Genomic DNA, 12,979 nt, shown 5'->3' on the forward strand with positions numbered 1-12,979 from the left:
AAAACAAATATCACACATAAAACCCTTCTTACTCTTATTACAGTCAGTGTGAATTTGTCAAAATTTGGAAGCGCGACCATCTGAATTGACATCAGGATCTTGCCGTCATGTAGGCGGGAGGCGCGCTGGCCACGCCAGTCCTGTAGGGGGCAGCATACGCGTGTCCGCTAGACTTCTAGGGATTATTTAGACGGAACATACGAAACCCACGGACTGTTTACTGAACGTTTATCGCCAGAAAGACCAACGCGTTCTTGCAATACAGATTATTACCTTACTAGTAATTTATTCAAAGTAGTCTTAAAATAGCAGTTGGACTCGAGAGCTAGCCACATAGCTGGCCACAGTTGGGAGCGCTGTATGACCGACGCATTACTAGCTAGCTAGCATGTCCGTTGTTTTTGTCCCGAAGAGACAACGCGGAAAAGCTCAAATCAATCAAGAAACTATACAAAGAGTAAGTTGGTTGTAAATTAGACGTTTGTGTTGGCTAGCTATCAGAATAGTTTGTGTTTAGTGATCCCAAATAAAAAACTAGTTAGTAGTTGGCTAACCTAGTTAGGGTAGTCTGCTAATCTGTCAGTCCAGTGCTAGGTGACGCGCTCACTTCGCCCTCGCGAGACTTCCGAACTGAAGACGGGAGCTAAAGACTTGACTAGTAGAGTAGAGAGATTTATGAGATTTATTATTAGTAGACAAGAGAGCTAAAGACTTGATTAGAGAGCTAAATACTTGACTAGATAGCTAAAGACTTGACGAGAGTAAACAGATTTTTTTTAACGTGCAATCATTTTTCCAGCTTCTGGACGAAAATGACCAGCTCGTAAGATGTATAGCGGAGTACATGCAGAAGGGCAGAGCGACCGAGTGTGTACAGTAAGTATGAAGATCGTTGAATTTCTATTCTGTAGGTTATAAGAACTTTGGGGTAATATATCTTAATAATGGTTATACAGCCTCTATGAGACTTAAGCTCGTATTTGAGTGTAAAACTTGGTTAACCCAATGAAGGGCCTGTTCAATTCATGCTGCTGGCTGCTCGTAGGAAACCATGGCACCGTGTTTTGTATTTCACAGATACCAACAGATCCTTCACAGAAACATTGTTTATTTAGGAACCATAGCTGATGCCAGCTCGGATCTGCCTTCCGCCACCACCGTGAGTCTCACAATTCCCAGCGAGATTATTCTTTACTTCGCATGCGAGGATGTGATGCTCTTTATGCGTTTTACATGAGGTCATTTCTTGTCTCCAGACTCTTTGTGAAGAGCCAGCATCCCTGAATAGAACCAAGGACGTTTAAAAGCCATGTACTCAAAGCAGCTAATGAGGAAATCTGAAGCCTTACCAGATGTGCCAAAATGCGCTACAGCACATGTACTATGTATATTATTCCATCTGTCACTGGAACATTTTATTTCTGATAATAAAGTTTAGTTAATTTAACAAATTTGTGTGTTTTTACTTCAACAAGGTTCTTGATTAACTGACTGGAGCCCAAACTGAACAGAAATGTCTTACTGGCAGAATCACTTAAACTAAACAGCAAGATTGTCCAGTGGAAGTGAGAAGTCTTCCTTATTGAAACATACCTGTGGTGCAACACATACAAGTGAGAAGCCGAGAGAGTATAAATGTTTTTCTGTTATGTTTATTTTTTGCATTGCTGGTACACTCGGGAAAGGTTCAGTTGCCAGCTCTAGTGAACAATAAGCAACATACGCTAAGAAACCCCCCTTTATGTCGTCGATCGGTTTGTTGTCTTCGGTTTTATTTCAAACTTTTTCATTATTTATTTTAGAAGCCACTAGTAAACCATTTTTGACACAGCTGAGAAATGCTAATGTTTACAGTCCAAGGTCATTGAAGATGTCTTAAAAAGGCTGCAACAGTTTGGGAGAGAACACCGACAAAGCAACAACCCCTACATTTTGATTGTGCAAAGCACAGAACTATAAAAAGATATATTTATATACAGCAAACGTGGATTCTCTGTAAACATGGTAAGTATGTTAGTTTTCAGAAAACATGGTCATATCATAAATACAGGCAACATTGGCATCCGCAAACATCACAAAAAACGTTAATATTCTGGGCCGTTTAAATACAGCCCACCGCCATAGAAACCGAAGACATACGGGCTCAAAGAAAGAAACAAACACCCACACACCCCAATCTTATGTTCTTTAGTGTTTGTAATGGTGCATTTGGTAACCTTCTTAGATATAATGTACATTTGAACTCTGTAGAAAAGAAAAATGTGCTTTTCACATCTTGGGAAAATAATGTTTTACTTAATATGCCTATAATGTTAACATATACAGTAATGGTATAACATGTAAGAAAATACAAAAATAAGATTAATACTGTCAATATTTGTACAAGAAATATAATTTTCAAATGAACAAATGTTATGTTTATTTTTAGTGTGTCATTCGGAAGCAAAAATCAATCCAAAGGGGAAAAGAAATCTTAACCGTTTACTCTTCCTAGGCCTTTATCAGAGGGTGTCCGATCCTTTAAAGGGCTCCAGAACACCAGATCACCAGAACTTCATAGTGTGAGCCCAATACTCTCTGCCCTGTGAACAACGCTTTGGTTGGAGGAAAAAAAAACAACAAAAAACAAGTGCTATTACTGTCACCATGGCACACGATTACTCGCCCCCAATGTTTTATTAAACCTTTTTTTTAAACTTTGTCAGATGTTGAAAAAGTAGTGTATTTCTTTTCAAATTACACGTCTGCTATGGTTATTATATTTCTGCCGAGCCTGCTCAAAGCTTCTTCATAAAAAGAAGTAAATTATTTATATAATTTTTTTCTGTGTCATATACAAGCTATGGAACAGTAGCTGGGAGGTGTGGTCTAGGTGATCCAACAAGATTTGGCAGTTACAGCTTTTTGTCAACACAGTATGGTGATGGATGGCTTCCCGTTAGCGGTCCGAGGCCCATGCCCTTGTGAGCAACAGCAGGACAGAATAACTCGGAAAACGTCGGCCGTCTTTCACAGCCTGAACGAGACAACCTAGTCGGAACTCAGGACCAACTCTAGAATCCCCGATGTTCCTCCCTCTCTTAAAAGGCAGAGAGCTGGGGCGTGGCTAGTCAGGGGTTCTAGACGGCTGTAGTCAGCCCAGTGTCTGCAGAGGTGGAGCTGGACTAGAGCTGCACTACCTGCTGCAAACATGAACCACACACTGGATCCGCACACACGCCACTGAGGAAAACACTTCCTCTGTAGCTGAAGGAACTCGATGGGTCTAAAACATGAAAGAAAAAAAAAAACTCTGAATATGCCACAATGTTCAATACAAAGTTGCCTATAAAAACACGCTTGTCTAAGGAACTACCAAAATGTACAGGTTGGTAGAGACAGAGGGGCCGTCAGCTACAACCCAAAGCAGGGAAGGGTCCCGCAATGGCAAGCAGCGAGACAGACCAGCGGGGTAGCCATGCCCACCTGTAGGTCCTGCCCAACCTCCTGATCAACAGCGAATCAGAGACGTGGCCTCTTAGTGGCGTGACTAACGCTGCAGCACACAGGCCTTCCTCAAACTGCCCAACGTACGCCGTCTCACGTCCTAATCGCCCCAACACACCCGGACACTATCCAACACTCGCACAGCCGCAGACCCCCGAGCCCAGTCACGGCTGCAGCTCCCCAACCCTCTACAGCTGATCTAAAGCCAGTGTACAGCCTACCCACGATCCTCTGCTGCATTACTACACGCATAACCACTGGCTCTGGAGCAGCAGTGGGAGGCAGGCGGGCTCAGTACTGGTGCAGGTAGGACGGGCGATGCTCGGGTTTGAGCGGGAAGCTCTTGAAGCCTTTGCTGAGGTTTTTATGCTGGGCGGACTGCTGCTGCTGCTGCTGCTGTTGCTGGGCGAAAGGGAAGCCAGTGGAGAGGCTGCTGGAAGGAGAGCAGTCATTGGCTGTTGACCACACCGGAGACTGCAGGATTTGCATGGAGTCAGCCCATTGGCTGGAAGGGATAGTCATCTGATACAGGGAAGAGCTGGGATTGGACATTGTACTGGAGTGGGAGGAGTGCTGCCATGGCGCCTTGGGAGGCCATGTTTTCGTTTTACTGTCCTGAAAGCAATAGGAAGATGATGTTGAAGGATTTCTGACACTTATGAGTCCATTTCATTTACTTAGTGGTCCTTAGTGGTTTAGATAACTTTATTTTTACTATATCACAATGGGCAAATGAGAAAATATAATATAGGTGAAATTTCTTTAAACCAAGTCAGTTTATTGATTGCTAGTTATTGCATTTTTGTAACGCTGTACTTTAACTAAATTCACATCCACCACTGGGCCTGAACTGCTGGACACCAACATTGTGTTTAAAAGAGAGTTGGCATGGTTACCTGGTTACTATCGTCACTGGAGTGATGAAGAGGGGGAGATGGCAGTGTACACACTTCTTGCTCTCCACAGCTGTGCTTTCTACACATGCACACAAATTGGTACATTTCGTTATTATAAAAAAATGTAGCAAATCTACATGAGACAGAATGGCAATAATGGAGAAAAATTAGGGTTCTGTGGTCACTAGGACCCTGCAGACAGTAGGAAAGGCCTACTCATCTCCACATCAGAACTGGCTTTTACCGTCTTGGCTTGACTGCGGCTACAAGGTCAGGGCCCGAGAACATGGAGAACAGACTGTCCCCATTGGCCGAGGACGTCTCGTCACTCGAGCTGGCAGAGTCCCCTTGATTGGCTGACCAGGTACTGTTCACTGCCTCCCTGTTCAAGGAGAAAGTTCCTTCAGTAGAGCTCAAACTCTACAGCCCAGAGAAGGGTTCAAGACACAGGCCATGAGGCCCTGACATCAAATACATGTACAACATCTAGAAGATGATGCTCAGGAAGTCAAGGCTCTAGTTCAATCTCTCTCACACACACACACACACACACACACACACACACACACACACACACACACACACACACACACACACACACACACACACACACACACACAAACACAAAGAGTCAGAGAAAGGTCTCTGGAGCCCTTTACCATGGGCATCAGTGCAGTGCTATCACAGAGGCTGCAAAAGCTACTACTTCTGAGGATCATAGAAACTGTAGAAACAGTGACTAACCAAAGATGGCTGCCATCTTAACAGTTGTTATTGCCTGTAGTTACCATTTACCAATTACCATTTTAAATTCCATATATGTTTATATAGCATTTATATACATCACAAATACTATGTAATACTATGCCACTACTACCACCAATACGAGTGATACTACGGCATTGATATATTGCGCACCTCTAAATAGACCTCTGTGACTGGTCACTCTGGCTGTCACTCACCCCTCACTGTAGTACTCTGGGTGGGACCAAGTCCTGTGCTGGTCATCGGGAAGGGGCCAGTTGCTGCGGGTGTTGCTAGGACGACGAATGTGCTGTGCCTGCCGTTTCTGCTGCATGGCCTGGTTGACTCCAGCAACATAACGTGCAAACTCAGGATCTGAGCCAACTGAGAACAAAAGGACACCAGTGAGTGGAAGAAGAAGGTAGAGGTAGAGACAGAAGTGAGACATAATGCAATTAAACAAAATATATCAGGGGACCATCGTGTGATGTAGGGTGTGTGTGTGTGTGGGTGTGTGTGTGTGTGTAGGGAGGTAGGGTGTGTGTGTGTGAAGGGAGGTAGGGTGTGTGTGTGTGTGTAGGGAGGTAGGGTGTGTGTGTGTGTGTGTGTGTAGGGAGGTAGGGTGTGTGTAGGGAGGTAGGGTGTGTGTGTGTGTGTGTGTGTGTGTGTGTGTGTGTAGGGAAGTAGGGTGTGTGTGTGTGTGTGTGTGTGTGTGTGTGTGTGTGAAAGGAGGTAGGGTGTGTGTGTATGTGTAGGGAGGTAGGGTGTGTGTGTGTGTGTGTGTGTGTGTGTGTGAAGGGAGGTAGGGTGTGTGTGTGTGTGTGTGTGTAGGGAGGTAGGGTGTGTGTGTGTGTGTAGGGAGGTAGGGTGTGTGTGTGTGTGTGTATGTGTAGGGAGGTAGGGTGTGTGTGTGTGTGTGTATGTGTAGGGAGGTAGGGTGTGTGTGTGTGTGTGTGTGTGTGTGTGTGTAGGGAGGTAGGGTGTGTGTGTGTGTGTGTGTGTGTAGGGAGGTAGGGTGTATGTGTGTGGGTGTGAAGGGAGGTAGGGTGTATGTGTGTGGGTGTGAAGGGAGGTAGGGTGTGTGTGTGTGGGTGTGAAGGGAGGTAGGGTGTGTGTGTGTGTGTGTGTGTGTGTGTGTGTGTGTGTGTGTGTGTGTGTGTGTATGAAGAGTGAATCTCAGTCCAGTGTGCTCTTTTGTGGTGGTGTGTTTAGCCCTGAGCTCAGTCTCTTTATCCTGAGTGCCCAGCACAGCACAAACACACAATGGAGCAGTCAAACCCTTCATGAGCTGCACTACAGTACTGAACATGGGACTGTTTCTGACTACTAGGGCTGCAAATCTTTGGGAATCCTACGATTCGATTCAGAATCGATTCTTGGGTTCACGATTCAATTTTTTCCAGATTCTTTCAGATCCCAACGATTCGATTAAAAAACGATTATTTTCCGAATCAAAAATGATTCTCAATTCAAAACGAGCTACTTCGGTCTGCTGGCATGAAAGCAGAGTACATTTATAAAGATATTATAATTGTAAAGGTTTTATCAAAATATTGCAATAATGTAAACACACAAAGGTAAATCCAAGACAACATGTCTGTTTGAGGCCGAACACTACATTAAACTAATAAAACTGTAGTAAAGTAAATAAAATTGGTAGACTTAGGCTAGCTGCCAGAACTAGCCACTACTCAAAAATTGTATTATACAAAAATACTGCTCTTTCTGTAAAAACAACAAATTGCTTCGTACAAGAATTAGGCTTAGGCTAGCTGCCTATTTCTGAGAACATGCCACTTCCAGAAACAAAATTACATGTTCTTCCTTAACAAATCACAAAAATTAAAATTATATGAAAGTGCTTCTAAAAATAAAAGTGCTGTTACATTAATAAAATGGGTAGGTTTATGTTAGCTGCCAGAACTTTCACTTCACAGATGAAAAAAATATATATACACCGTATTTTCTAAAAGCCGCATATATCTACTGAACTGAACACATTTAACTGAACTGATCAGTTTCTGTACGGTGCCTGTAGCATTTCATGTGTGACAGATTTGGCTTGTGTGTTGTGGCGAATTCAGACTCCCCTTGTTTATCCGCATTAAGACGCTACACATTATATTGTTGATTTACGTTTCTATGCATAAATAAGAGCTAGATTTTAATTATCCATCACAGCAAACGGCATTATCTATGTCCAAAGACACAGAGAAAGGATGGCTGCATCTGTCTTCTACACAGCAGATAAGAGGGTGTGCAGATATACACAGTGTGCCTCACCTGCGGGGTCAAAGGGCATGGCATCTCCCAGCACGCCGAACGCACCCTGCTCGCTCTGCTCCCGGTTGGGCCAGGTGTTGTTACGCGGGCCGGGTGGCGCCGTCTTGTGGCCCAGCATTTCTGCCATCATGCTGTCCATGTAGGTGCTGACCAGCCCCAGACTGTAGAGGTCCGAGCTCAGGTCCTGCAACCCGGGCGTCCCCCACTGGTTCATGTGTGCCATGGGGGACAGGCCTCCGGGTGGGCCCTGGGGCCACTTCCCTGGCGCCCTCTGCTGGGGGAGGGGCTGTGGGGGTGGCTGGGAGGGGTGCTGGGGTGAGACGGGTGGGGGCTGTTGGGGCTGTCCGATGGGCTGGAGCAGGTGCTGGTAGTAGGGCAGGGCCTGCGGGGAGGACTGTGGGGGCGGGGGTGCAGATACCTGCTGCTTGGGTGTGGTGGGGAGTGGCGCCACCTGCTGGGCGGGAGGTTGCGGTGGGGCCTGGGCAGACGCCATGCCGGCGGGCGGAACCTGGGCCTGCGTGGGGGGCGGAGCTGGCGGCTTGAGGTCGGCGGCGTTGCTCGACGCCACAGAGTTCCTCCTCTTCACCAGCGGGGAGGCCTGCTGTGACTTTCCCATGTTGAAGCCGGACAGGAAGTCGATGACGTCCTGCATCTCCTGGTCCGTGGGGAGGTTCATGCCTTGATCGTCGGGGCTGGAGCCGTTGGCCGGCGGCGGGGCGGGGTCAGGGGTTCCGGGCACGCTTGTGTGGAGGAGGCTGTGCAGTCGTGCGTCGCTCAGGGTCTTGGGCTTGTCGTCGGAGCCCCCGCTACGGGAGGGCGTGCTGGGGATGGAGTAGCTGCCCGCCGCCCCCGAGCTGGACGACGTCTTCTTGGTGAACTTGGAAGTGAGTTTGGAGATGGTCTTGGGCAAACCGCCGGATGACTTGGTGCTGCTGCTGTGGTGAAGTTCAGCGGGGGTGCCGTAGTCGCTCGCGTCTCTCTGGAGCTGGATCTGGATGGTGGGCAGGGCTTGTTCCCTGTGGACACACAGTGCACGCTGCATTACTACATTACTTCAGACACAAGCAGGGCTGGCGGCCTTTTTTGACATCAGACGCGCTGAAAAAATGGTCAACAAATCCCTCATCTGCAGAGCTCATGACTCTCACAAGCAGAATAAACTTGGAAGAGGACACTCACTTGCGTTCCTTCCAGCGACACAGGTCGAAGACGGCAGTGTAGAGCACGTCCACCAGGCCCAGGGTCTTCTCAGGGTCCAGACTCCGCTGCAGGAGAGACATGGTGGCTGGGTCCTCCTTCAGACACCTGCCACCAGGATTCACATGCAATCTGTTCAGTTTACTCACAACACTTTATACACAAAAATAGCTGCGTGCAGACAGGCCCTCGGGGTCGGTGTTTTGATTTATTTCTTTTGTTTTAGTCGAATCAGCAAAAAACCTCTTTAATTACTAAAAACATTGCTTAGTTAGTTCACCAGAAGGAACGTATGTGAGTAAAGGTTTAAAAGTGATCCAGTTTACTCACCATGTGGATGGCACCTGCACTATGATCCTGGGTCCTTCTAAAGTAATCTGGGGGGCATACGCCTCCTTATGTTCAATCTGAGCTGTGTCAACCACAACCTGTACATATACACACAGACACAAACATAGAAAAGAGGAGAGAGCGCTGAAAACTAAGTGTTAAACGCATACATGCCTACAGCTGGAGACTTGCCTTAATAAGCACATGATTGACCTAATCTCTACACATCACTGGACACCTGCTGTTCTGCAGTGCAAAACAACCCTGATGCCAACTCTCTTAATGCCATCCTAAACTTAACATGTAGAAATACAATCACAATTTGATATTTGTGTTCTAGTAAGCCCCTCCCCCTGCCCTGTTGTGCAGATAGACTCTACACAAGTGGCCACGCCTCCAGACCACAGTGGCCACGCTGTATTAGTACAGGGAGATGGAGCACAGGGATTTAATGGTGTCTGAAAGTCTTGCTTTCCAGCATTTTTCTCACTCCCAGAGTTCTTTGAAAGACACAGAAACTTCCTTCCTCAGTAAACTGGAGTCACAGAGCTCAGTGTAGGGGAAAACCATGCTTCCTGCTGCACAGGAAGGGCTCCATTGTTATTTATAGAGCAGGTGTATCCCTCTTAACGCAACTGATCCCCATGGCAACACAGTGCCCAACAAGCAAGCAAGCAAACACACACACACACACACACACACACCCACAGAAACAGAATTTCAAAACAACAAAACTATGGATCAGAGTGCATTCTCTTCTTGGAGGCAGCGAGTTCTATTGTTCTGAATCACTTTTACGGTTTGTGATCAAAGACCAAATGATTTTATGCCTGAGCTGTTAGCCAGCACAGGGTGGAGTGTGGTCAGTTGGGGGCGGGGTCTGGCCAGGGCGGGGGGCGGGGTCTGGCACTCACCAGGCCTGCGTGACCGAAGAGCAGCTGCACGGCCGTCTTGCAGGCTCCGCGCCAGCTGGACGGACACACCAGGTTAAGCACCTCTGTCACAGGGGCGTCGTCTGGAGGGGTCGCCCCGTTCTGCCCCGACGCCTCCTTAATCAGCTGCAGCATGGTGTGCTACAGAGGGCAGGGGACACACACACACACACACACACACACACACACACCACACACACACACACAGAACAGGAGGGATGAAATGCAAAAATCACAAAATGTGCCACCATTTAGAAACATAAATCACACTGATCAGTTCTTCGTGCTCTCTAGGAGTGTTACAGCTCACGGAGTAACAGAGGGATCAACTTTAATCTTCACGATAAACAGGCCAAGATCTACACAACCCTAGCCTTTCTCCCCATCCTGCTGCACAGCTGTTGTTTTGGAAAATGACAGCAGTGAAATATAAACACATATTTCCCAAGACAAGGCCAGACAGGAAGAAAAGAAAGCATGAGCTATGTAGTTTCTCTGAGAGACGGCAGGGTGCAGGAGACCAGTCAGCACAGAGGCCAGACACGGGCCAGACACGCAGAGCGCTCACTAGGGTGTCCGCATCTCTCACCGTCTCCCTTTCATTTGGATAACTAAGCCTTTAGATGCAGTGAGCACGACTGGTCCAGGATCAGTCCAAAGAGGCGAGAATAACCCTCACCCTGACAAGGCCCCGGGGCCGCACTGTTCCTGGATAAACTGCAAGACATGTAACTTATCACACTGCATATTGGTGAGAGAGATAACAGAATTTGTTTGCCAATGGGTTTTTATCTCAGAACAGATTCTATAAACAGCAGGCAAACACACAGCCCTGTAAAAGAAGTGTGTGTGTATGTGTGTGTGTGTGTGCGCATGTGTGTTGTGTATGTGTCTAGTATTGTGAAGGAATTCAAACAGAGTGGCTGTGAGAGTAAATGTGTGTGAACTACAGACAGGGCAGAGAAGGTCATGTGACATGTGAACTGCTGTACCGTTTTGAGCTTGAGGTTGTCTGCGGCCGACTCGTTGTAGGACACCCCTTTGAGGAAATGTGCGCCGATCTGCAGGGGAATCGTGGGTAACTCACACTGGAGGGGCTGGGAGGGAGTCTGCATGAGGCCTGCCTGCTGGGCTTCAGCATCACTACAGCAACCCTACACACGCGCGCGCGCGCACACACACACACACACACACACACACACACACACACACACAGTCATGTCCATCCCCTGCAAACGGATGCAGCATACACACACACACCAACATCCAATGGCCACAGCTCTGACCTCCCAGCAAGGACAGGGTCATGCCCTGTACACGCGCACACTCACACGCACGCACGCACACGTACCCGCGCACACTCACGCGCACGTACCCACGCGCACCCACACGCACGCACACGTATCCACACGCACGCGCACGCACCCACACGCAGACGTACCCGCACACGTACCCTTACCCGCACACACACGTACCCGTACCCACACACACGTACCCACACACACACACGTACCCACACACACACACACGTACCCACACACACACACGTACCCACACACACGTACCTGCAGTGCAGCTTCCGTGGCTTTGGGCTTCAGGTGAAAGCCTCCTTTGAGAGAGTACTCACACTGGCCTAGAGAGTCCAGCGCAGACCTGTATGTCTGCGCATGCACACACACACACACACACACACACACACACACACACACACACACACACACACACACACACACACACACACACACACACACACACACACACACACACACACAGTGATGTCTTAAGGTGCCCAACTTTTCCAAAGGCGAAGGCAACATAAATGCAGCACAAACTTAACGGCAGGGTATGGTGGCCTAGAAAACCAATCACGCTGCAAATACAAAAACGTGCTGCAAATGCACAAAGCAAATTCATCAAAATGATACAACGACTTTTTAGGTTTTTAGCCGGAAACAATTCAGTCCTCTTCAACATAACAGATAGATCACTTTATTAATCCCAGAGGGAAATTCACAAAATGATATACTGTACAACATAACTTTTGTTTCTAGTTAAAAACTACAGTGTTATTCGTTTTGTCTCTTACCAGATAATATTTAGGCTATTTTGTTGTTTTTAATTTGTTTATTAATTGTTGAGAGACATTGCATCATTTAACTGATCCGTGATGAAATCACTTACTTTTCACTTGGTAGTCGCTGCTTATAACATGGGTAGGCTAAATGCTCTTTAATTGTAGCTAGCTAGCTAGATATTTAGAATATTTAGATAGATACCTAGCTGGCTAGCTACAGTTAAAGATCTTTAATATTTCACTCCCATTCAACGTAATGAGATAAATTATAACAACTCTAGTTTCTGGCTAAAAACCTACAGTAGTTGCTTATAATAATTCTTCCAGAAACACTTCTGTTGTGTTGTGGTTGGATTTGCAGCGCGTTTCCATAATCATTTTCTTTTGCAGCGTTATGGGTTTTCTCGGCCACCGTAGGAGCCCAGTTCACACAGCAGAAACGTAATGAAAGGGCAGTTCACACAAAACTCGATGCCTCTATGTCAGCCTTAAAGTTGTGTTGTAATCAAACACGGCTCAACATGCCCACAGGCTGTGCAGCAGCAACACTGCAGCTTGGCCAACATCACAAGGTCGAGGTCTCCTAATAGCAGAAGTCGTAAATGCTTTTGTGAACAGTGGGGCAGATCCGTGGCGTCTCTGTGGAGGTGGTGCTGCGAGGAACACAGCTGAGTATTTTTCAACAGTGCAGGTCGTTCTGTGCAACGTTGGCCAAGTCTTCTGCAATATTCATTATGGGGGAAAAAAATAACACGGTAGTTGTCATGACTGCAGACATGTTGTATGCCATATCTGATTAGCTGTTTTACTGCTGTGGTTACTGTGTCCCCTCTGGTTGTAGAGGGTTGGGTGGTTAAGAACTGCTGAACATCGTGGCACCTTTCCACCTGTACTCCAAAACATAGGACTGAACACAGAAGGGTATAGACGACCTGAAGACAGTAGGGTAAATATGTGGCAACTGAGCCATGGATGAGAATAAACCAGTCCAGTCACCTTGAGTGCTGCTCCAACCTCTTCTGGAACGTGCTCTAATT

At 47.0% G+C, this 12,979-nt stretch overlaps 2 protein-coding genes across 4 annotated transcripts in view; one reads left to right on the forward strand and one right to left on the reverse strand.

Annotated features, from left to right (window-relative positions):
* Nucleotides 1-145: 145 nt before the first annotated feature.
* Nucleotides 146-1,458, forward strand: ss18l2 (ss18, like 2). The gene is made up of 4 exons (XM_076995204.1): nt 146-457; nt 800-876; nt 1,078-1,159; nt 1,257-1,458. Exons 1-4 carry the CDS (start codon nt 389-391, stop codon nt 1,302-1,304), a joined length of 276 nt encoding a protein of 91 aa, XP_076851319.1. The 5' UTR covers nt 146-388; the 3' UTR covers nt 1,305-1,458.
* A 178-nt stretch (nt 1,459-1,636) lies between these two features.
* garre1 (granule associated Rac and RHOG effector 1) overlaps nt 1,637-12,979 on the reverse strand; it is a 33,339-nt gene continuing 21,996 nt past the window's right edge. For all 3 annotated transcript variants that reach the window (XM_076995052.1, XM_076995063.1, XM_076995056.1), the window contains exons 5-14: nt 11,434-11,529; nt 10,861-11,022; nt 9,851-10,009; nt 8,937-9,034; nt 8,589-8,714; nt 7,410-8,425; nt 5,345-5,510; nt 4,627-4,764; nt 4,383-4,461; nt 1,637-4,101 (exon numbers count right to left, since the gene is read on the reverse strand). In XM_076995052.1, coding sequence (XP_076851167.1) covers nt 3,778-4,101; nt 4,383-4,461; nt 4,627-4,764; nt 5,345-5,510; nt 7,410-8,425; nt 8,589-8,714; nt 8,937-9,034; nt 9,851-10,009; nt 10,861-11,022; nt 11,434-11,529 — 2,364 coding nt within the window. In that variant the 3' untranslated portion in view covers nt 1,637-3,777. The remainder of the gene's footprint in view (nt 4,102-4,382; nt 4,462-4,626; nt 4,765-5,344; nt 5,511-7,409; nt 8,426-8,588; nt 8,715-8,936; nt 9,035-9,850; nt 10,010-10,860; nt 11,023-11,433; nt 11,530-12,979) is intronic.

The sequence above is a fragment of the Brachyhypopomus gauderio genome, chromosome 2, assembly GCF_052324685.1.
Source record: "Brachyhypopomus gauderio isolate BG-103 chromosome 2, BGAUD_0.2, whole genome shotgun sequence".
Lineage (NCBI taxonomy): Eukaryota > Metazoa > Chordata > Actinopteri > Gymnotiformes > Hypopomidae > Brachyhypopomus > Brachyhypopomus gauderio.

Excerpts from the sequence above, each read along its gene's own strand:
- ss18l2 (XM_076995204.1), top strand. The coding sequence starts at position 389 with ATGTCCGTTGTTTTTGTCCCGAAGAGACAACGCGGAAAAGCTCAAATC. Across the intron at positions 458-799 it reads ATCAAGAAACTATACAAAGA|CTTCTGGACGAAAATGACCA; the intron begins GTAAGTTGGTTG and ends TCATTTTTCCAG. Across the intron at positions 877-1,077 it reads AGAGCGACCGAGTGTGTACA|ATACCAACAGATCCTTCACA; the intron begins GTAAGTATGAAG and ends TGTATTTCACAG.